The sequence below is a fragment of the Carettochelys insculpta genome, chromosome 30, assembly GCF_033958435.1.
Source record: "Carettochelys insculpta isolate YL-2023 chromosome 30, ASM3395843v1, whole genome shotgun sequence".
In the NCBI taxonomy this organism is placed as follows: Eukaryota; Metazoa; Chordata; order Testudines; family Carettochelyidae; genus Carettochelys; species Carettochelys insculpta.
The window spans coordinates 15,246,962-15,271,039 of NC_134166.1; the positions used below are offsets into that span (position 1 = coordinate 15,246,962).

The following is a 24,078-nucleotide window of genomic DNA, read 5'->3' on the forward strand; positions in this document are numbered from 1 at the left end:
ATTTGTTAGGTGAGGAGCTTTCCTGGGACAGACCCACTTCTTCAGATCTGGAGAAGAACTGATAAGTGAGAGAAAACACCTGAGGCATCAGCGAGACGGGGAGGGAGGGAGGGAGGGAAAACCTCTGGGATGTCTCTGCAGGTCCAGGGGTGCCTGCCCATTGTGAAATTCTGACATGGAGGGCAGAGCTGCTCACATCTCCCCCACCTGAGGGACGAGGTGGACTCCAGGAGCAGACGCTGTATTATAAGCTCTGTGGTATAGCATGGGGAGAAGTGCCCGTGAGCACCAGGCAGTTCCCAGGCTGCATCTTCCCAGGCAGAGCCCATTTCAGTGTCTGTGTCTCCCGGTGGGGGGTGAGTCCCCACCTGTGTGTGAGCCGGAGGTCAGCAGGGCAGTGGCAGGGAGCCCAGGCTGATGAAAGAGGTGGGCTCAGTGTTACCCCAGCACATCGGCTGGCACCTCAGAGGGGACGTAACCCCTCCCACTGGAGTCCCTGCAGAGGACAGGGTCTGTGGGCATAACCCCTCAGCGTAACGAACCTGCTCAGGCACAGGTGCACCTGTGCAGCCATTCTGGCTCCCCAAGACTGGACCCTACTGCACACGAGCGCAGAACGAATGCAGGCTGGGAACCCCGCCACCGTGTCCATGCAATGTGGTGCATGGCCGCAGAGCCAGGAGCTGTCAGGTGCTTTGCAGCCAGGCCGAGAAGCCGTGTCTGGGGTCAAGGCCCTGCTGTGCCAGCCACGGTCACGTGATACCAAGGCAGACGACCGCAGCCACCCCTCTGAATCTGTCTGGGAATCCCCAGCGAGCACTCAGCCAGGAGGCGTCACTGGGGAAAGCCGCCTTCACCTCTGCTGCTCTTCTGTGGCGTGGGACGTCACCCCTCCCATGATGCACCTGCCCCCACTGGGCTGGCACCCAGCTGGCACCGCTCGGGCTACAGAGGCAGAGAATTCAGCGGGAGCAGGATGGAGTTTTATTGGGTCATTGGGGATTTCACAGCAGCATCAGTTGTTTCTTTCCTAAACATTTTGCATCTTCCCCTTTGGGTCCCTTAGTTTCAGGACACCCAGCCCCATTCTCGTCAGAAGGGTGCAAAGGCTTCTATCTAGGCGGCCGGCGGAGTCAACCAGGGAGGTGTGAACGCAGCCCCTCTGCCAGAAGAGTGGCTCTGGGCGTGTCAGTTGTTCGCAATGACCTCCTCGATCCAGGACAGATACTTGCACACTGCAGTGTAGACGCCAGGGTAGTTCTTCTGGGCACAGCCTATGCCCCAGGATACCACCCCCACGAGCTCCCCGTTGCAGACCACCGGCCCACCAGAATCTCCCTGCAGGGAACAAAGAGCCGATAGAGCAGGGCTGGGCAGGCCCCTTGATGGCATTAGAGACTGGCAAAGACTGGGCCCAGGCAAGTGGGAGTCACCCCCTGGGGCTGGAGGTGGCGGAAGGGACAGCAGACAAGTACACCAGGAATCAGTGAGTGCCGAGGCCCTGGGCTGGGGCAGAATTTCAGGACTTTGCCTTAAGCAGACATGACTATTGGTGTGGATTTATTGTCATGCATCAATTCCAGCCCCTGCTGATGGCTAGAGCTCTGCGCAGATACCAAATCAGTCACTGCAGCCGCAGCTGTATCCACCAAAGGCAGCCGCCGATATCCATGCTGAAAGCCCGGCGGCAGGCATGGCCCAGCCACCGCATCACTTCAGCCGCCCTCCGCCGGACCCTCTCCAACGCATCCACATCCCTTCTGTGCCGGGGCGGGGAGCAGAACCAGAGGAAACGCTCCAGATTCGCAGCCTCTTGCTCGTGTGCGTGCACACAAATGCCTGCACTGCTCTCAGCCGGGGCCATAGCCCAGAACCTGGCAGTGCACCCTATAAGGACAGCAACGCCCTCATGGATCCCTGAGCCCCACACCTCCAGAGCACAGGCCTCCAGCTCCGTGGGCTGGCACTAGGACTGCCACACGTCCACAATCCACGGCACAGTCCGTCATTCCCTGACAGGTCCCACATTGACACAGAAGTGCCCCCGGGGCTGCCCAGGTCCCGCCACCCCAGAGGCCCCAGGGGACATTGTTGCGTAAATGGGGAACTTGCCAGGGAAATGCGCCATCCCCAGCTGGGGATCCAGGGCCTGGGGCTGCCAGCTGGGCTCCATGTGCCACATACACATTTGGACAATCTACCAGCCCTCGCTGGCACACCCAAAGCCCAGCATGGCCACGGCTGGCTGCGTACTGAGCCAGCAGCTCTCCCAGTGAATCCTGCAGCAGCTGAAGGAAAGGCCGCCGGCCCTCATGCCTCCCTCCCACCCAGCCGTTCCCACCGTACCTGGCAAGAGTCTTTGCCCCCCTCCAGGTAGCCAGCACAGAACATGTTGGCAGTGATGCGCCCTGGGTAGGCGGCGCGGCAGGCGGAGTCGGAGAGGATGGGCACCTTGAGGCACTGTAAGGCGTTGGGGTACTGAACTGCGGAGGATAGAAAGTCATAGAATCAGAGGAGCACAGCAGGAAGGGACCTTAGGAGGTCACCGAGTCCACTCCCCTGCCCTCACAGGAGGACCAAGTGCCGTCCATCCGTTGCCCTGTCCTCAGAGTCCAAGGGGAACAATTTTTCTTCTGCCTTCTTGTAACTCTCTTTTAGGTACTTGTCAGCCTCTATCCTGTTCCCTCCCAGTCTTCTCTTTTCTGAACTAAACAAGCCCAGTTCTTTCAGGCTTCCCTCATAGCTCCTGTTCTCCAGACCTTAATCATTCCTGTTGCTCTTCTCTGGACCTTCTGCAATTTCTCCACCTAGTCCGTGAGATGTGGTGCCCAGAACTGGGCAGAATTCTCCAGGTGAGGCCTAATCAGCACAGAGTAGAGTGGACGAATGACCTCCCGTGTCTTGCTCACAACAAAATGGGGATCACATGCCACAGACCATTCAATGTCAGGGCAGCTGGGCCAGATTCCCACACTCCCAGGCCAGTGTAGATCAGGAGCCACCCCACTGGAGTCGGAGAAGCCAACTCCCCTCTCTCTCGCCCTGGTGGAAGTCAGGACTCTTGCCGAGGGCCCCTCCCTCCTGCCAACGCTCCCTGAGCTGAAGTTGTCCCCGATGGGTCTTACCCCCAGACGTGAGGAGGTTCCCCCAGCCGGAGACCAGGCACTCCTCCCCGGGCATGGGGCAGATGCTGGAGATGGGGATGGGCTGCACGTAGTCATTCAGCCGGGCCGGCTGGGCCAGCTTCACCAGCATGATGTCATTATTCATGGTGAATTTGCTGTACCGGGAGTGCGGGATGGCCTTGGCCACCTGGATGTGCTGCTCGGTGCCCTCATCGGTAGTGGTGTCGTGCTCCCCAACATGGGCCACCAGTGTCGAGGGCCTATGGAGAACAGCCACAGAGTCAGAGAAATGCAGGGCCGGCAGAGACCTCGAATCCTGCTGGCCAGCCCCTGCAGGGAGGCAGGGTCAAGGAACCCCAGCGCAGCCCTTGTAGAACAACCAGGGCTTTTTGTTCTTGAACAAAAGGTGCCGGCTCTCAAATCTGATGATTCCTCATAGGAGTCGATGTGTTCAGTTTTAATGCCCCAGTCCCTGCACTTCTGTAGGAGCAGCAGGGTCTCCTGCACCTCTCCTCGCTCTTCTGCAGAACCGGTGGTGAAATTTTTCTGCTGTTCTAACAGGAAAAAGGTGCCGAAACTCCATTCTGGTGCATTCCACCAGAAAAGCAGCCCTGAGTGCAACGTCCTGCTTTGGTTGCATGTAATTTAGGACAATGGTGCTACAATGTTGTCATCGTTTGCCTGTCTCTGCTGTTGAACTCAGAGTTTAAAAGTTTGAGGAGTGTTTCTTTGAATTCCCTTGATGTTCTGTGTCAACGTTCACAGACAGGTCGCCGTGTTAGTCTGTGGCTGCACACAACAAAACACCACCTGTGGCACTTTAAGACTAACGATATAATTTATTAGGTGATGAGCTTTTGTGGGACAGACTCACTTCAGTATTTTCCAGCTCTAGGCTACATATACACTTACAAAAAACTTCAAAACGGCCATGCCAAGGAGGCGCTGAAATGAATATTCAGGGCCTCATTCTCATGCCGCCAGCCACAGCACTTGGAAAGTGCCGCGGTCGAAGTGCCGTGGCTGGCGGCATGCTAATGAGGTCCTGAATATTCATTTCTGCGCCTTATTAGTATTCTTCAATTTGGCCATTGGTATGGCCATTTCAAAGTTTTGCATAAGTGTAGACATGGCTGTGAAGAAGTGGGTCTCTCCCACAAAACCGCATCACCTAATACATTACATTGTTAGTCTTTAAGGTGCTACAGGACAGTGTTTGGTTTGGTTTAAGTGCTGATATTGTCACAATGCTGATGAAAACCCTAGTTGGGTGAGTGAGGAGTGTGGGGCAGACCTCCACCAGATGTTCTAGGAAGGGACCAGGACAGCACCGTCTTGCTGCATATCCTCATTAAAGCCTGAGAAGTGGGCACACTGACAGCTCAAAGCCCTGCAATGCATCATTAAAAACCCACAACCTAGTCAGGGTGGTCAAACGCTGGAATAGATTGCCTGGGGAGGTTGTGGAATCTCCATCTCTGGAGCTATTTAAGAACAGGCTAGATAAACATCTATCAGGGATGGTTTAGACAGTACTTGGTCCTGCCATGAGGGCAGGGGGCTGGACTCGATGGCCTCTCGAGGTCCCTTCCAGTCCTAGAGTTCTATGATTCTATGATTCTAGATCCTGATGCTACACTCCAGAAGGCCCTGGGTGACTGGCATGTCCTCTCCTACAGACATCCTCCAACCCTAAGAGAGATTCTCATGAGCAATCACAGGCTACCCCACAGTGATACTAATCCTGGAACTCTTCCTTGCAATAAACCCCACTGACAACTTTGTCCACATATTTATCACTGGACCAAACCACTTTATTTACAAGACCAAGGGCTCGTTCTCGTGTACCTTAACCAATATTATATATTCCATTATGCGCCAACTATGCCCCACCGCTATGTGCATTGGACAAACCAGGCAAATTTTCGCAAAAGAAAGAATGGACACAGAGCAGACATCAGGAATCTCAATACATGTAAGCCAGTCAGTGAGCCCTTCACTGGGGTGGGCCGTTCTGTTAAAGACCTGAGAATTTGTGTTTTACAGCAAAGAGACTTTAAAACCAGATTACATAGAGAAAGTTGTGAATTGGAATTCATATTCAAATTCGACTTGTTAACACTTGGTATGAACAGAGACAACACTTACCTCACCCATAACAAGGACTGCTTCCCTTCCTTTGATGCTTGTGATTGTCTCAGGCAAGACACTTAACATCCCCCACCCCTCACCTGCCTCCTTCAGTCTTGTGTACTTGATTTGTCAGGTTTTTATTTTAATTTTTTTGGAACCTCTGCCACTTTTAGGTGCCAGTCTGTACTACTGAGCTAACGAAGTGGGTTTGTCCCATAAAAGCTCGTCACCATTTTGTTAGTCTTTCAAGTGCTACATTTCTACTGTTTTGTTTTGTCAGGCTCCATTGTTTTAGCCTGTCCTCAGGGGTCAGGTTGTCTAAACCTCTGAGTATTTCTCCTGTTGGTCTCTGGGTTTTCTTCTGCTTGTCCACGGCTGTCCCAAAGTGAGTTGCCCAGCTTTCGTCCCAGCATATCAGCCAAAGCATCCCAGAGCTGAATCAAACAGCCCAGGACCTCCTTTATCTTGTGGCACTTCTCTTAGAGTTATACAGGTTGAGCATCTCTAATCCAGCACTCTCCTGTCCAGCCAGCTCCGTAATCCAGCATAATTTTACTAAGCCAGATGACCACTTAGCTGGGGTGTGGTCATTCATCACATTCTCTCATTAGCACTGGTCAGGTCCTGAAGATGCCGGGCCAGAGAGGTTCAAGATGTATTGGCCTTTTCTGGCACCTGCACCACAGTGTTTCCCATGGTTCAGTTGCTTGGGAAATAAAGCTGAGATCCCACGTAAGACCCCAAGGCCCTGGGTGCCCCTGAAGACCTGTGTCATCTCCAATGGGGCCTGGGCCTCGGGCTTGGACGGGGACGAGTTCCTACCAGCTGCTCTACAGCTGCCCCAGCCAACTCACCTCTTGTAGCAATGTGCTGCCGAGATGATCCACTGCTCATTGATGAGTGACCCCCCACACCAGCGGTTGTCTGAGCCGTAGGTGAAAAAGACCTGCCAGGGCTGGGAGTGAGGCGAACACTCGTACCCGCCGACTATCTTGTCATCATCCTCCAGCTGGGAAGCTACTGCAAGGCAAAGGGGACAGGTGGGGATTAGCCAGGGGAGTCAGAAGCAGGAGAAAGGAGAGGCCGGTGCAGAGCCCCGTTACCTGTGGTGCTCAGGAGAAGAGCGAACAAAATTAGCTCCATGCTGCCAGGCTGAGCTGAGCACAAGGCAGGGGCTTTATACAACCTAAGCCGTGACCCTGATCGAAGAAAGCCCTGTGATTAGGAGCTCCATTTAGAAACAAAACCACATCTGTCTCCCCAGGTAAATAACTGTCTGCTCCACCTGTGGGTTTCCCTTGCTGACGGGGAGGCAACTGGGGCTAAAATTAACTCAGGGCACAATGTGCGTCCCAGGCCAGTTGGGTGAAATTTGCCCAGTGCAACTGAGTCTATAAGATGGGATGGCAGTGATCAGTAGATATTGGGTATGTCAAATTCACCAGCCCAAGGCTGAGCAGCCCACATAAGGCCTCCACTGGAATACGTGGGACGGAAAGGCAGGCCGTCCTGTTGAATGTGCTGGAATGGGAGTGGGGGTCCTGGGTGGAGCTGGTTGGGAATTTTCCTGTTCAGCTGTTGGTGGAGGTGTTGGGCAATGTCTTTTGCTCAGAACAGAGATGGTCTGTGAAACAGAGTCAGGCTTTAGGGAACAAATAACACAAAACAGTTTTGGTTTTAATCATTTCAGAATGGTCAGCCCAGGAAGCCACACTCAGAGAGTAGTTATTAATGGTTCTCAATCCTGCTGGAAAAGTATAACAAGTGGGATTCCGCAGGGGTCTGTGTTAGGACCGGTTCTGTTCAATAGCTTCATCAACGATTTAGATATTGGCATAGAAAGTACGCTTATTAAGTTTGCAGATGATACCAAGGTAGGAGGGGTTGCAACTGCTTTGGAGGACATGGTCATAATTCAAAATGATCTGGACAAATTGGAGAAATGATCTGAGGTAAACAAGATGACGTTTTATAAAGACAAATGCAAAGTGCTCCACTTAGGAAGAACGTAACACAAGAACATAAGAATGGCCATACGAGGTCAGACCAAAGGTCCATCTAGCCCAGTATCCTGTCTGCCAACAGTAGCCAATGCCTGGTGCCCCAGAGGAGGTGAAGCAAAGACAATGATCAAGCGATTTGTCTCCTGCCATCCATCTCCTGCCTTCGACAAAAGGCTAGGCACCATACCTTACCCCTTGCTCATAGCCATCTATGGCCCTAACCTCCAAACATTTATCGAGCTCTTTTTTAAACTCTGTTAGAGTCCTGGCCTTCACGGCGTCCTCTGGCAAGGAGTTCCACAGGTTGACTGTGCGCTGTGTGAAGAAAAACTTTCTTTTATTAGTTTTGAACCTGCTCCCCATTAATTTCATTTGAGCTGCGTCTACACGTGCACGCTACTTCGAAGTAGCGGCAGCAACTTCGACGTTAGGCGGCGAGACATCGAAGTCACTAACCTCATGAGGAGATAGGAATAGCGCCCTACTTCGACGTTCAACGTCGAAGTAGGGACCGTGTAGACGATCCGCGTCCCGCAACGTCGAAATTGCTGGGTCCTCCATGGCGGCCATCAGCTGGGGGGTTGAGAGATGCTCTCTCTCCAGCCCCTGCGGGGCTCTATGGTCACCGTGGGCAGCAGCCCTTAGCCCAGGGCTTCTGGCTGCTTCTGTGGCAGCTGGGGATCTATGCTGCAGGCACAGGGTCTGCAACCAGTTGTCAGCTCTGTGTATCTTGTGTTGTTTAGTGCAACTGTGTCTGGGAGGGGCCCTTTAAGGGAGCGGCTTGCTGTTAAGTCCGCCCTGTGACCCTGTCTGCAGCTGTGCCTGGCATCCCTATTTCGATGTGTGCTACTTTGACGTGTAGACGTTCCCTCTCTGCGCCTATTTCGATGTTGGGCTGAGCAACGTCGAAGTTGAACATCGACGTTGCCGGCCCTGGAGGACGTGTAGACGTTATTCATCGAAATAGACTATTTCGATGTCGCAACATCGAAATAAGCTATTTCGATGTTGGCTGCATGTGTAGACGTAGCCTTGGTGTCCTCTAGTTCTTATATTATGGGAACAAGTAAATAACTTTTCTGTATTCACTTTCTCCACACCATTCATGATTTTATATACCTCTATCATATCGCCACTCAGTCTCCTCTTTTCTAGACTGAAAAGGCCCAGTCTCTCTAGCCTCTCCTCATATGGGACCCGTTTCAAACCCTTAATCATTTTAGTTGCCCTTTTCTGAACCTTTTCTAACACCAATATATCTTTTTTGAGGTGAGGACACCACATCTGCACACAATACTCAAGATGTGGGCGTACCATAGTTTTATATAGGGGAAGTAAGATATTCTTTGTCTTATTTTCTATCCCTTTTTTAATTATTCCTAACATCCTATTTGCTTTACTGACTGCCGCTGCACACTGCGTGGATGTTTTCAGAGAACTATCCACTATAATTCCAAGATCCCTTTCCTGATCTGTTGTAGCAAAATTTGCCCCCATCATACTATATGTATAATTGGGGTTATTTTTCCCAATGTGCATTACCTTACACTTACCCACATTAAATTTCATTTGTCATTTTGCTGCCCAATCACTCAGTTTGCTGAGATCTTTTTGAAGTTCTTCACAGTCTGCTTTGGTTTTGACTATCCTGAGCAGTTTGCTGTCATCTGAAAACTGCCACCTCACTGCTTACCCCTTTCTCTAGATCATTGATGAAGAAGTTAAACAAGATTGGTCCCAGGACTGACCCTTGGGGAACGCCACTAGTTACCCGCTTCCATTGTGAAAATTTACCATTTATTCCTACCCTTTGTTTCCTGTCTTTTAACCAGTTCCCAATCCATGAAAGGATCTTTCCTCCTAACCCATGACCATCTAATTTACATAAGAGCCTTTGGTGAGGGACCGTGTCAAAGGCTTTCTGGAAATCTAAGTATACTATGTCTACTGGATCCCCCCTGTCCGCATGCTTGTTAACCCCTTCAAAGAACACTAATAGATTAGTAAGACACGACTTGCCTTTACTGAAACCATGTTGACTTTTGCTCAACAAATCATGTTCCTCTACGTGTCTGACAATTTTATTCTTTACTATTGTTTCTACTAATTTGCCCGGTACTGAAGTTAGATTTACCGGTCTATAATTTCTAGGGTCTATAATTGCTAGGAACAATCAGCTTCACACATACAGAATGGGAAGCGACTGTCTAGGAAGGAGTATGGCAGGAAAGGATCTAAGGGTTATAGTGGACCACAAGCTAAATATGAGTCAACAGTGTGATGCTGTTGTGTAAAAAGCAAACATGATTCTGGGATGCATGAACCAGTCCATTGTAAACAAGACATGAGAAGTCATTCTTCCACTCTACTCTGTGCTGGTTAGGCCTCAGTTGGAGTATTGTGTCCAGTTCTGGACACCACATTTCAAGAAAGATGTGGAGAAATTGGAAAGGGTCCAGAAAAGCCCAACAAGAATGATCAAAGGTCTCGAGAATGTGATTTATGAAGAAAGGCTGAAAGAATTGGGCTTGTTTAGTTTGGAAAAAAGGAGATTGAGGGGGGGACATGATAGAGTGTTTCAGGTATCTAAAAGGGTGTCATAACGAGGAGGGAGAAAACTTGTTCTTCTTGGCCTCTGAGGATAGAACAAGAAGCAATAGGCTCAAATTGCAGCAAGGGAGTTTTAGGTTGGACATTAGGAAAAGTTCCTAACTGTCAGGGTGGTCAAACACTGGAATAAATTGCCTGGGGAGGTTGTGGAATCTCCATCACTGGAGATATTTAAGAACAGTTAGATAGATGTCTATCAAGGGTGGTCTAGACAATACTTGGTCCTGCCATGGGGGCAGGGGGCTGGACTCTATGATGTCTCAAGGTCCCTTCCAGTCCTACCATTCTATGATTCTACAATTCCACGAGTTTCAGTCCAATTCATTTTTGTTTTAAAGCACTGGGACATTTTCACTAAAAGCTTGAAATGAAAATAAGGGGTTTTGAAAAGTGAGGGTTTGAATGGACAGACATGTTTGCCATGATCCAAAATTTATTTTGGATTTTTATTTCAGATTTTGACTTTTCATCCCAATTTGGGGTGGGAGAGAAAAAATCTGCATATGGAAAATTCTCCTGAGCTGGGTGGGAACCAGTGTTGTGCCCCATCCGCTCTTGGGTTTGAGCCTGGTTCAGCCACTGACTCTCCCTGAGCTCTGGGCCCCACCTGTAAGAGGACGAGTGTTACCTGCTTCCCCTGGGGCTCAGCCTGAGGCTCCTCTGGACCAGAACCATTACAGCGGCACTGACACAAGAGCGTTCTGCCATCGCCACACTAAACCAGCGCCACAAGAAGTGGTAGCTGTGTCAGAGCTGTCTGCACTATGCCCTAGTAGGGCTCCACCTATGTTACTAGTGAGCCCGCAGTCTTGCATGGCCTGTGGTCATTGTTAACCCTCCTCAGACCCTGGTGCCACCTGGCTCCGATAGGTCCTTCCCCTGTCAGAGCGCAGAACTGGCCTAACAGCTGCAGAGCGAATAAACCCTAATTGTTGATTTCCCCGATCCTTGATTTGCCCCTGATGGTGGTAACAACAAGGATTCTCGTACATGGCTCTACCTCTGAGATTTTGGTGGTGGTGGTGGAGGTGGTATTATAGGGCTTACTGAGTGACCTGCTCTTTCACAAAGAACAAGCCCTGCTGTAGCACCTTAGAGACTAACAGTTCTATTTATGAGGGAACGAGCTTTCGTGGGCAAACCCACCTCATCAGCTGAGACCAACCTTCCAACAATAGGGTAACCACACCACCTCTTGAGGTCTTCACAGAAGCAAGCACTTGGAATACAAACATATAGACTGGGGTCACCAACCCCCCCACGGCTGCCAAGAATGGCACATGATCCGATTTCAGGGGCACGCGAGGCAGGAGCTCAGCCCTACCCCTCCTCCCCCATGCAGCTGGGTTCTTGCTCAAAGCCAGGCCGCCCCTGGATTAACGCAAGACCAGCTAATCCTGCCAACCACCGCCTGAAAAGTAAAGTTCTGTGTCTTAATTGATTTATGAATGAAGCTGTTGTAAGTAGGACGCTTCGTGTCTTTTAAGAATCGCTGCCACTCAGACTGTACACACAGGTGAAAAGGTCTCCTTTTGGCACGTCGCCTTGGAAAGGAGCTGACCCCTGGTCTAGCTGGAGTTTGGCCCTGCTGTGAGCGCAGAGGACTGGACTCGATGACCTCTTGAGAGTCCAGCCTGTTCTCATGTTCTGTGATTGTGTGCCCATGTGGGGTGGAGGTTGGCTCCCCTTCGGGCCCTGGGCAGCAGGGTGGGTCTCATGTGGAAGGATGGGACTGAGGCCTGGCCTCCCCCAGCCCTGGGTCACCCCTGATACTGTGCCTCCTGCTCGGCATCTGGCCACTCTGGCTGGTCTGCTTGTGCCGGGAACTTGACCCTGCATTACGGATGGCCTGGTCTGAGGGCTGCACAGAGGTGGAGGAATCCCAGGTGCTGCTACAGGACCGACTGGCTATGCAGCAGTGGGGCAGGAAAGGGCCTGGGGATTACAGCGAACAGCAAGCTGGCTAGGAGTCAACAGTGTGCCCTCGTTGCTTGCATTAGGAGCAGCACAGCCGGACGATCAAGGGAAGAGATTGTCCCCGTCTGGCTGGCACTGGGGAGGCCACATCTGGAGTATTGTGGCGAGTCCCCGCTGCCTCCTTCCCCAACAGAAGGTTTGGAAAAGTTGGAGACTTCAGCAGAATAACTAGGGAGCTGGAGCACAGGACTTGTGAGGCAAGGCTGAGGGATTTGGGCTTGTTTACCCTACAGAAGGGAAGAGAAAGGGTCAATTTATAGAAGCCTTCAACTCTTTGAAGGGGGCTCTAAAGAGGATGGAGAGAAGCTGTTCTCAGTGGTGACGGGTGGCAGAGGAAGGAGCAATGGTCTCAGGTTGCAGTCGGGGGTGGTCTAGGTTGAGTATCAGGAAAAAACTCATTTGCTAGGAGGGCGGTGAAGCACTGGAATGGGTGAGGGGTCTGGGGAGGTGATGGAGTCATAGAATCCTAGGACACTAGAACTGGAAGGGGCCTCCAGAGGTCATTAAGTCCAGTTCCCTGCCCCCCTGGCAGGACCAAACACCATCTAGAGTAGAGTAGACCATCCCTGACAGATGACTGTCTAACCTGCTCTTAAATATCTCCCACGACGGAGATTCCAGAACCTCCCCAGGCAATTCATTCCAGTGTTTGACCACCCTGACAGTTAGGAAGTTTTTCCTAATGTCCAACCTAAACCTCCCTTGCTGCAGTTTAAGCCCATTGCTCCTTGCCCTGTCCTCAAAGGCCAAGAAGAACAATTTTTCTTCCTCCTCCTCATAGTCCCCTGAGATAACTGAAAACTGCTCTCACGTCCCCTCTCAGTCTCCTCTTTTCTAAACTAAACAAGCCCAGTTCTTTCCGCCTTAAATGTTTTTAAGGCTCAGCTGGAAGTAGCCCTGACTGGGATGATTTAGTTGGGGTGGTTCCTGCTTTGAGCAATGGGTTGAACTAGATGAACGCCTGAGGTCTCTTCCAACCCTGATCTTCTCTGGCTCTGCCCACCAGCAGGGCTTAGTCCTGGGGCGCGGGACTGGGCTTGGGCCTTGCTAGGACCACTTTCAGGGCAGGGCAACAAACAAACAGCGCTTCAGCTCAGCCCTCCCTGCAAACCCAGGTATGTGCCTAGAACAGCAAGCGGAGGAGACGGCAGGCCTGCCCACTCCCTTCACCCCTGCCCAGAGCCATCTGCCCCAGGGTCAGCGGAGATCCACTCCGCAGCACGCTGACCCTCCCCCAGCTCATATCTTGCAGGACCACAGGGGTACAGTGGGACCTTCAGCCCAGCTTGCAGCTCCTCTTCAGTGAGGCCCAGTGGTCCAGGCCAGTCCTCAGCCCCCAGCAGGGTTGTACTGGCCTCCCAGCCTGGGAGCCCAGGGCCGGTGTCTGCCTCCTCCTTTGGCTGGGTGCTGTGAGGGCTTATATACAGACAGCCCTGCCCCTGCCTTCTGGTCAGGCGAGGGCCTGGGGCTTGGCTCTGCCTTCTGGGGCTCAGGGATGGGTCTTTGCTCCCTTGCTCAGGGAGCAGCCATCCTGTTCCCCCAGGTCTGTGATTCCAAGGTGGCCGTGGCTGGCATGGAAAGGCTTGTGCTGGGCTGGGGCTGTGCCTGCCGGATTCCTGCTCCTCAGGGTGCAAAGGCCCCAGCGTTCCCTCCCTGCACACCCAGCTGACCTCTCTGACCCATAATTATCTGGGGGGCATGTGATAGGATGGGGTTTCTGGGCACAGCTAGAGAAATCAACCCAGGTACCCTTTGCTTAAAATCCAGCCACCTACAGCCCCAGGCTGGGATTTCCTTCTCACTAAGGCAAATCCAACCAGCCACCACAGCACCTCTGCCAGCCCCACTGGGCAGCCAGAAGCCGCACAAGCAAAACCACAGATTTCCCTGCTGCTCTACCAGCCCAGACCGGTAGCTCCCAACTTAGGTGAGAGGCTCTTAAGCCTCTTTCACCCAACCCCACACAGATTCTTCCAGGCCCCAAAGGGTCCAGCCCCAGCCCCTGGTCAATATGTACTTGGATCTCACCCAAGCAACAAACTCACCAATTCTTTAGATCTAACATCTAAAGATTTATTAACACAAAAGAAAGAACAGAGTTAGAGAGAAGAATTGTTAAAGCATCAACTTTACATCCATCAGTCACAACTACTGAGACAGGCCAGCGGTGTTATCTGCTGATTCTTGAAAGTCTCTGAAAATTCATTTCAGGTCACATAGATTCAGTCACTGGAGCATTGTAGGTCCGGCCCACTGGAGTCCACACGCTGCACATGGCCCCCTGGAGACCAAAAGACAAAGGATCCAAGATGGATACTGCTAAGGCCACAGCCTGGCTCTCCTCTCTCGACTCTGGTGTTCTCTTCTGTTCTTCCCAAGTCCCTTGAGGGTCTGTCCCCACCTGACTCAGGGGGCTGTTGTGGCAAACTGCCATTGGGCGAGTGCCAGGAGACAGACTCGCATTTCTGAACTGGGCCTGTTCTGTTGTTTGACCCAGGTCACTTGACCCTTGGGCCGTGTCCCATTGACAGGTCCCAAGCATCTGCAATGCGGATCTGGTGTCTGAGCACCTGGTATCCACCCTATTGTTCAGCCCAGTGTCCCAGCCGGGCTGAATTTGCACCTCCTAGTGTGAAGCTCAGCACTGAAACATCTTCTACCACAGCTCCAGAGCTAAAGTCTGTAACTTCACCTACACCCATGATACAGCCGCGTGAGCAGCACACACAGGTTCAGGGCATCATCAGCTTTCCAAAAGCCACAACGGACATTCAAATGGCTTCCAAACCCAACATAAAAATCCAGTCACATGACAGGGAACAATCAAAATCTTCCCACTAGACTCCTGACTCACACCCTGACTCTTCCCCGCCGGGTCTCCACGTGTCGAACATTAAATCTACACTGAACCCCCTCCCCGCCTGTGTCATCCCGAACGCTTCCCTCCAAAGGTACTTGTGATGCCGGGAGAGGAACATGTCCCCCCCCACACTCCTGCACATCTCTCTTTCACAGATCCCTCGAGCAACCGAGACCGCTCTGCCCCCCCCATTCCTGGCTGGCCCCCAAGAAAGCAGCACTGTGATGGGGTTTGGGGTCCCCCAAGTTCTGCACCCCATCTGCACGCAGGAGTGACTCTCACTCAGCAGGAGAACAGCGGCTTTATTAGCTGACAGGACACAGCCTCGTACAGAGGAGTCAGTGCAGCCGGCAGAGACAGCCAGTCAAATCCACGTTGGGGAGAGGAGGCCCCGAGGGGCCCCCAGAGCCGGGGCCTTGTCCCCCACTTGGTCTTGCTCTCTGCCAGCCCAGACTCACTGCTTCCAACTCCCAGTTCCAATTCAAAGCCCTCAGGCTCCACCTGCCCCGTTGTCTCCAGTACAAAGATGTTACCTGGTTGTCAAGGTTACCCTCAGTGGGAGACCCCCACCCTCTGTGAGCCACTCACACGCGCACAGGTATCCCCCACTCCATCACAAGCACCACCTGAGCCAAGCCGTGGGGGGGGGGCACAGGGTCGGGTCTGCCTCCAGCTTTCTGTGGGGCTCACACCACAGTCTGGCCTGCAGCAGCCGTTTGGTCCTGTGTGAGGGGAAGGGATGGGACCTGCTTCCAGCCCCAGTGCAGGAGGTGTGGGGGGTGACCTGGCTGGAGTCTTTGCACAGCTCATCTGTTTTCCCTGCCTGCTCCCCCACAGGTGGCAGCAGCTTGTCCCCTCTGCCCACCCAGCATCCAACAGCAGCTGGCACCTCCAGGCGGCTGCTGGCCACCAACGTAACCCAGCCACCTCCTGTTTGCCTGGCTACAGCCCGGGCAGGAGAGAGTTAATCCCTAATGCTGCCTTAGGTGCTTGGGAACCTGGGTGCAGGGCGTCAGTGAGCCTGGCCGGCAAGGTGGCTCCACAGGGCAGGGTGCCTGGGGGCAGAGCAGCCCCAGGCCCCCTGGAAGCCAGACTCAGGACAGGGCCTGGGGGGAGGAAGAGGGTGCTATGGCCATGGCCTGGGACGATGCAAAGCCTGCAGGTTTGGGGAGTGAGCAGGCTGGGACTCACTCCTCATGCTCACACCCCAGACCCGAGCTGAGGGGCAGGGAGACGTCCCCAGGCAGGTTTCAGCACCTCGGGCCAGTCCCCCGAGACAGAGGGTCTGTGGATTTCCCAGGGTGCAGTGGGGAAGTGGCCAGGCTGCCCCAGAGCTGAATGCTGTGACCAGGGGCTGGTTGGCGCCACAGCACTGGGAGCAGGATGAGATCCACCAGTGGGGCCGTGGAGGCGCGCGGGGTGAGCAGGCAGAGGACAAAATGGGGCCCTGCCTGGCACCTGCCCCCACTCCATGGCCCCCCGCAGCCTGTGGCCAATGCCAGCTGGAAGCAGAGCCAGCTCTCCGTGCCCGCACTCCCTGGGGGCTGAGCTGATAGGCCAGCAGGGGCACGGCCTGCCCCACACGGTGCAGCTTGGCCCCATCACCAGCCTCGACCTCCCCCTCCATTGTCACTCACCGCTGGTGGGAAGGCAGCCGGTGAGCCATGATCTGGCCAGCAGAGGATGTGCCAGGACTAACGGGAGTGGGGAGATACTAAAAATATGGGACAATTTGCCTGTGTCTGAGAAGAAGTTGGGAGATTGGCAGGACGTCTGGTCACCCTAAAACTCCGATTTCCGGTCCCCTCTATTTCAGCCCAGTTACTCCATCTGCTCCTCACTGAACACACGCCCGGTCACCCCCCTACCCCCGTCTGCTCCCACACCTTCCCTCCAACAAAGCCTGTGCTAAATCTCCCCCTTGCCTCCACCATTCAGCCAACTCCTACTGATCCTTTAGCGACCTGCCGAATTCTCCTATTTACCCCTTTGTGAGTCACCCACACTCACCACCCCATTCACAGGAGGGACGTGTGTAGGGTTAATTAGTAAAAAAAATTAATGATTCATAGTTGTATCGATTTATATTTGTATAATTCATATTTCATTATGTTGTGAGCTGTAATTTGTACCTGAACAAAACCAGACTCCATATTGTAACCAAGGACCCATTTTAACACCACACTCCATTTTGTAAAGCTCTCTTGGGGCTCAACCCTGGTCTACTTAAGTGACTAGGGTATCAATTGCATAAGTGCGTTAGATGTGTGAATGGGGTGTGTGTGATTGATCCTCAACACCAGCCTGTCCTGAAGGTCAGACACCAGTGGCTGAAGAGTGCAGACAATTCCCTGAAGGTGAGAAAAAGATCCACCCGGAAGAGAAAAGACCAAAGTCCCATTAAGGACATGCTATAAAGTCATGTCTGAACATGGAGGCAGCCTGACACAGCAGGACCCACAGGTCACATCTAGCTTGTAGCCTATAAAAGAAGGGGTGAGAAGGGAAGACCTCTGGGTAACGTTCTGCTTATAACACCAAAGAGCATCGGTGCTCCCGACCGAGACCGGCTCTTCCTCGTGCCCAGCTTTCCTGGCCGGTCAGCCGCCACGAGCTGCGAACTCAAGCCATGGACTCCAGCTATGATCAGGACTGGTAACTATACAGCAGCTGCAGAACACTTGTGTGTGTGTGTGTGTGTGTGTGTGTTGATTATTCTTATAATAAACATGGCATACTGCCTTGTCCCCTGAAAAAGATCCTGTGTGTATTTTCTGCATAACACGTGTGACCCACACAAGACCCTCTGTCACACCCACCATCTCGAGACACTCACCTTTACCCAGGTCCCGGGGCTCAGGGCGTAATGCAGGGCCTTTCACCAGCGAAAGAGCCTTACATGGCCATACCCTCACTCTCCATTTATTAACCATTACCAAGCGAGCGGCATACCCTAACCCTGACCCAACCCACAGTGCCGTGCTCCCCAAGGCAGGCGAACTTCTCCTCTCAGCCAGGCAAGGTCAGTCTTGTCTGGACTCGGTGCTGAACGTCGTGGACATGCAGAGGATTCTCGGCAGCTGCTGTCTTAGGTTCCGTCTTACAGGGGAGCTCTTCCCCCAGGTCTTTCCTCCTTCCTATCCTCAGAATTGTAGACTCCTAAGGCTGGGAGAGGCCTCAGGAGGTCAGGGAGTCCAGCTCCCCACCCCAAGCAGGACCGGCCCAACTCTTTCTGTTCCTTAGCTCCCTTTCTCACTGGACTCTTTCTTGTACCCCTGTTGATAGAGTGAAACTTGAATCCTGCTTAGCACGGCTGTAACTGATTATTTTTACCAATTGCTCCCCTCACGTTGTAACAGAATTCCCGAACCCGTTCCATTGCAGCACCTTCCCTGAGTCACACCGAGCAAACTTCAGCCTCGGGTGTTGCTGCCCAGGGCTGCGCAGGTGGCCTCAAAGCCCCGAGAGCCTGGCTGAGGAGCAGCACGTTGTGTATCTGACTCACCTGGCATTCGGCGCGAAGCCCTCGGGGGCAGCTGGCTTCAGACAGGGAGCAACAGGAGAGTCAGAAGGAGAGTTCGCGGGACGGCCCTCGGCACCGGCCTTAGGATTTATGGGGCCCTGGGAGGTGCCATTAAAGTGGTGCCCTTATGCCTGGGGCAGCCCCAGGGAGGGGGAATTATAATGGTTTTACTATTTGGTTTCATAACCTTCAGCAACACACTAAGGAAACATTTTAAAGCCACTTTGAAGCAAGGGTCCTGCAGCCCCGTCAATTCACACGCAGACAGTGTATAGCTGGGGGCTGGCACATGCCTGTTAAAGGGCTTCCTCACTGCACAACTGGCTCTTTCATGGGCCCTGCTAGTAGCTCCGGCAGGCTGTGTCACTTGTGAGTTACCTAGACCCCCTCTGGGGACGTGGAGCCAGACAGCAGGGATGGGAAGCAGTGGATGGAGGGACAGTAAGACCCAGTGGTGCCCCAAATTTTCAGGGACCCCTGCAGCTGCACATTCTGCGTATGGGTAAGGCTGGCTCTGAGGGGCTTCCCCACACCCAGCTCCGGCAGGAGTGCTGTCCTGTGGGTTGGACCAGAAGGGTGTGGGAGTTATGCACCCTGTGCGCTGTGCCTCACGCCTAGGCGGTGTCTAGTCTAATGGTGAGAGTGAAAGGGCCCGGGAGTCAGGATGCCGAGGTTCTCTTCTCAGCCCATTCACAGAGGCCTGCACAGACACATCTGCAAAACTGAACCACCAAGAGCCACAGCCACAGCTTCGGAAGCCCACGGCTAGCTGCAAACGCGCAGGTTCTGGGAACAAGCTCTTAGCCACAGCCCCACCTGCAGGCACCCAAGTGCAACGCCGCGGAGGTGAATCCCCGTGGGTCCGGAGCGGAGAGCTGCAGAGTTGCAGGGTTCCAGGGGTTTGTGCCTCTCTGCGCCTCACTCCTGCTGTGGCGTTTGCACAATGCGTCACTTGCCCGCAGGGGCCATGGGGTCCTCCCAGTAAATGAAAACGGGGAAAGTGGGCTGGGAGGGGTAGTCACAAGTACAACCCCATCAGCTGCAAGTTCTGAGTCACTTCCAGACCCACCTATGCAGCCGGGATGAGCCAGGCACGAGCATTTCTTTATTGACTTTGTATGCAGAGAGGTGTCAGCGTGTGAACACACATGTACCATGGGCACCAGCTCGCTGCCCGTGCTGGCTTCTCGCGGCCGACGTGGTCCCAAGGAGAGGGTGAGGAAGGCCGTTCGTGCTACTGCTCCCCATGCCACAAGTGGTAAAGCTGGTCCTGCAGGATTCCTGTGTAGGTCCCTGCAGCTGAGCTGGTTTTCTCATAGATATCCCTGGGAGGGAAAGCGGTGGGAATGAGGCCTGGAGCCTGGTCCCTGCCGGATCAGCTGCGCTGTCACCATCATTATTAGCTACAGTCAGAGTAAAACCCACCCCAAAAATCACTGACATGGGGGCCCGGCTTCCTGTGCGCCTAGGGCCCTTTCATGCTGTATGGGCACCAGACAGTAGCTTCAAAGAGAGCAGGACAGGCAGTGACCCCACTCCTCTGAGCATCCCAAAGGAGGCAGAATGCTGTGCCGTAGCTACAGCACCCTCCTCTGCTTTCCAGGGAGAGCCAGGCCAAGCAGAGCTCAAAACAGCCATACGGGGTCAGGCCAACGTCCATCTCACCCGGTGGCCTGTCTGCCCCAGAGGGAGCGCACAGAGCAGGGAACCAGCGAGTGATCCATCCCATCACCCATTCCGAGCCTCAGACAAACAGGCTGGGGCACCCTCCCTGCCCAGCCTGGCTAACGGCCATTGAGGTACCCAACCTCCAGGAATGTATTTCGTTCTTTTCTGCCCTGTCTTACTGCCTTGGCCTTTGACGGATCCCCTGGCGAGGAGTTCTACAGGTTGGCTGTGCACTGCATGAAGAAATACTGCCTTGGTTTGTTTCAGACCTGCTGCCTGTTCGTCTCACTTGGTGACTCCTAGTTCTTGTGTCATGGGAACAGCTACTTAACTTTTCCTTATTTACTTTTTCCACACCAGTCACGACTGTATAGACCTCTCTCCTATCCCCACCATAGTCTGCTTGTTCCTAAGCTGGAAAGTCCCAACCTTTTTAACCTCTCATCCTATGGCAGCTGGTCCAGACCCCTCAGCATTTCTCTCTCTTTTCTGAACTTTTTCCAATTCCAATCTACCTTTTTAGAGACGGGACGGCCGCTTCTGCCTGCGGTAATCGAGGGGTGAGCATATCACAGATTTCTCTGGTGCCGATAGGATATTTCTGCCCTGTTTCCCATCCCTTTTGGAGTGAAGCCTAATGCTCTGTGTGCTTTTCTGGCTGCTGTTTTCAGAGGACTATCCACCATGACGCCGAGAGCTCTTTCTTGCGTGGGAACAGCTAATGTAGAGCCCCACCTGGCCTATGGGCAGTTGGGATTATGCTTTCCAATCTGTGTTACTTCGCATGTCTTGGCGCTGAATTTCACCTGCCATTGGACTGTCCAACCCCGTTTTGTGAGGCCGTTTGGCAGCTGGCTTGAGAGAGCCTGTGGAAGGGGGATGTTTCCCTACCGTGAGCAGTTCTGAATCATCTGCCGATATTACAGCAGCCTCACTAGCGCCTGAACTGGGCCCCACCAGTTCAAACTGCAGGATCACAAAGGCAGCTGTAACCCAGCTGCCCCACACGCGGGAAGTGAGGCCTGGGAATCAGCCCCAGGGATGGGGAGGGGCTGGTCGGTCACAAATCACACCTGGTCTTTGCATCAGTGTGCACCCAGGATTGTAACCCCCATGGCACAGAGACAGCAAACCCTATGGGGCGGTGTGGGATCCAGACACCACCACCTCCCAGCCCACTTGCTCTGCCTGGAAACCACGGCTGTGCTGGTGGCTTCCTCCAGGTTTACTGCTGTTTCCACCTGGCTATCCCTTACCAGGATCGGACCTTATCCATCCAGCCCTGCACCACTGAAGTCAGCTTCTGCCAGTAATCTGTGGCAGCTTCCTGGAACCAGGACAACGAGTCCTGAGCCTCCCGTTTCTGGAGCCGGTAGTTGGAAGCCTCTGTGGAGACAGAAAATGGTGCAGAAGTCTCTCTTGGGGGGGAGGGGCCAGAGGCAGGAATCCTCGCCAGCACCTGCCACGACTGTCCTGGTCCCATTCGTGCATCACAGACAGCTGTGCTGACCAAGGCGCTGTTCATGCACTAACATGCACCAACAGCATGGCCAGGAAGGGGGCGCAGAAGGGAAATCAGGCTGGACAGGTGACCACCTCCTCCCCTGCTTCTGGTGCGGAGTGACGTGCAAAGCACAACTTATGAGAGTCCACAATGGCTCAGACACCCCAGAATCCCACACACTGGTTATCAACGGGCGGGCGTGAGCCCTGGCGCGGTCTTGGAAAAGAACTGAGGGGGTGTCGTGGGGCATTGCAAGTTGTGTTACTATTCTAAATCGCATTGTGGTGCAGCACCATTGTTTCACAATTCTAAATTGTGTTGCACCGCGGTACAATTGTATGACAATTCTAACTCATATTGTAGTGCAGTACAGTTGTGTTCCATTTCTGTCGTACGGCGGTACAACTGCATGACAATTTGAGATCGTATTGTAGTACAATTGTATTACATTTCTAAGTTGTGTTGTGCTGCGGCACAGTTGTGTTGTGGTGCAGTCCAATCGTCCTACAATGCTAAATTGTGTAGCAGTGCAGTACAACGGTATCAATTCTAAAGCAAAAGAAGAAAGGGCATTTCCAGAATAACGTCTGGGTAGCCGACGCCTTCGACAGGTGAGGGTCAGACATCGCTGTTGTTTTCTACAAGTTTAAACCCTGTTACCACTGCTAACTCCCGCTGCTGTGAACCTCGAGGTCGGGACACCTTTATGGGAACGAGGGGCTTTGCCTGGCCTGTTACTCCATAAAGGGTGGAGCTTTTCTGACACCAGAAGGAAGAGGCACAGGCTCCCTTTGAATCGCTGCTCTGGGGCAGGGCCGGGGTGTGGGGGGTCAGTATGCTGGTGCCCTGGGGAAGGAGAACCCCCCCAGCCCTCTCTCACTGCAGCAGCTTGGGGCCACGTGGTGGCAGCTCCGGGGGAGGGAAACATGCCCCTGGGCTGGGACTGGCCCCCCTGCCCCCGCCCGAGTGAGGAATGCAGCATACGGGGCGTTCCTCCTCACTCCCTGTTGGAGGGGAGCAGCCAGCAATGTTCCCGTATGAACGGGAGGAGGGGGGGGGGGATTCAGCCCCTCCCCCACCCTCCTGAAAGGCCACGGGGGTATGGTTTGGGGCTGGGGCAGTGCCAGATGGAGGGGACGTGCCCCCCGCCAGCCCCTTTCACCTGCCTGGTGCTTCCGGCTCTTGCCTGTGTGGGTTCGTGATAAGCAATCCCATCCCAGGCACGTCCCTTTCCAGGGCCAGGGCACAACCACACCCCAAGGAAGCTGCATACCACGTTTGGGTGGTTTTGGGGAACAGACAGACTCACGGACAGACAAACTATCTCAATTAGATAGTGATAAGGGTCAGTGCCAGGGCGCCCGCCAATTTTCTTCCATCCAGGCATGGAATAAATGTTGTTCTGTGCGCCAAGGCATCTGTGGATGTGCACCACCATAGGGACACGTCCTGCTGGCTGCGGGCGCGCTGCAGATCAGCTGGGCCGCACTGCAAGCGCTGGGTGGTGCCCAAGGGCTCAGCTTGCTGGGAACAGTGGCCACTGCTAAAACAAGGCTGCAAAAGGCTGGTCCAACAGCCGCCTGGGGGAAGAGGTGGCCAGGGCTCTGGGGCAATTGCTTCCAGGGCAGGCGGAGAACTGGCTTCGGCTCTCATGAACAAATGACGCAAACAAAGGCGTGTTTGTTTCCCTGCACCCCCGGCTCCCCATGGTCTTTGTTTAACTGCCACTTTCTCGCTTGTGCTGCTGGGCTTGGATTGCATCAACAGAGACCAAAAATGTTCCGGTTTGGGCCCAAGCCCACGCAAGGCACTTGAGATTGCGCATTTCCTTGCAAATTTCTGTTCTAGAGAATGAAAAGGGAAGAAAGCCCTGGGCAGGCGGCTGGGGCTGAGCAGCCTCTGGCACCAGGCAAGATGGAGAGAGCCAGCAGCCCTACAACCAGCAGCCAATACTGGGGTCCTTGGGTTTGTGCTGGGCCTGGATCCCCCGGACAGCAGGAATGGGGAGGGGAAGGTATCCCTGGGTCTGGCACAGAGGACGCAGTGGAGACAGAGGGTGTCTGGATCATCATTAGGAGTTTAACCTGCATCTCTGGTTCCCAGGACCCTCCCGCGCCGCCCAGCAACACCTACCAGTGCACAGAATCAGCACCAGGACCAAGGCCACGGCAACTTTCAGATCGAGGTGCCTCATGCTGGCTGGAAAACGAAACCTGGGGGTTAACGCAGCTTTTCCCTCGGCACCGGCGTGTCAGAGCTGGCTGAAGCAAGCCCCTTCCTCCTGCCCCGCCTGTGCCAGTGGGCATCCAGAATGGGTCACTCCTCTCCGCCCCACACAGCCGGCTTAGGGATGTGTCCTGAGCACAGCGTCTAGAACCCGGCTGGGAACCCCCCACCCAAGTGACACCCACCCGCCCGGGCTCCTGCCTGACTCTGTGAGCGGGGGCTGGTGTGAGCCCCAGAGCAGGTGGGAGACAAGCCAGATCCCAGCAGATCCACAGGAACGTCTCTTCCGTTTCCCACGCGAGCCCAGCCCTGGGCGAGCCGGGCCCACACCTGCTGTGCAGAGGGCGGCGCTGTCCTGAGCAAGGCGCGGACACCTACGAACCAAAGGAAACGGGCGCAGCCGGTAAGGCAGGAGAAGACCCTTGGGCTCACCGGCCGGGACCCCCAGC

The 24,078-nt window shown here is 53.9% G+C and overlaps 2 protein-coding genes across 2 annotated transcripts; both read right to left on the reverse strand.

Annotated features, from left to right (window-relative positions):
- Positions 1-1,027: 1,027 nt before the first annotated feature.
- LOC142003541 (serine protease 1-like) lies at positions 1,028-3,355 on the reverse strand. Its single transcript, XM_074980579.1, has 3 exons — positions 3,126-3,355; positions 2,347-2,483; positions 1,028-1,338 (listed from the first exon to the last, which is right to left on the reverse strand). The coding sequence occupies exons 1-3, from the start codon at positions 3,268-3,270 to the stop codon at positions 1,189-1,191; spliced, it is 432 nt and encodes a 143-aa protein (XP_074836680.1). The 5' UTR covers positions 3,271-3,355; the 3' UTR covers positions 1,028-1,188.
- Positions 3,356-19,465: 16,110 nt separating this feature from the next.
- APOC2 (apolipoprotein C2) lies at positions 19,466-23,597 on the reverse strand. The gene is made up of 3 exons (XM_074980606.1): positions 23,537-23,597; positions 21,156-21,285; positions 19,466-19,556 (listed from the first exon to the last, which is right to left on the reverse strand). Exons 1-3 carry the CDS (start codon positions 23,595-23,597, stop codon positions 19,466-19,468), a joined length of 282 nt encoding a protein of 93 aa, XP_074836707.1.
- Positions 23,598-24,078: the final 481 nt, after the last annotated feature.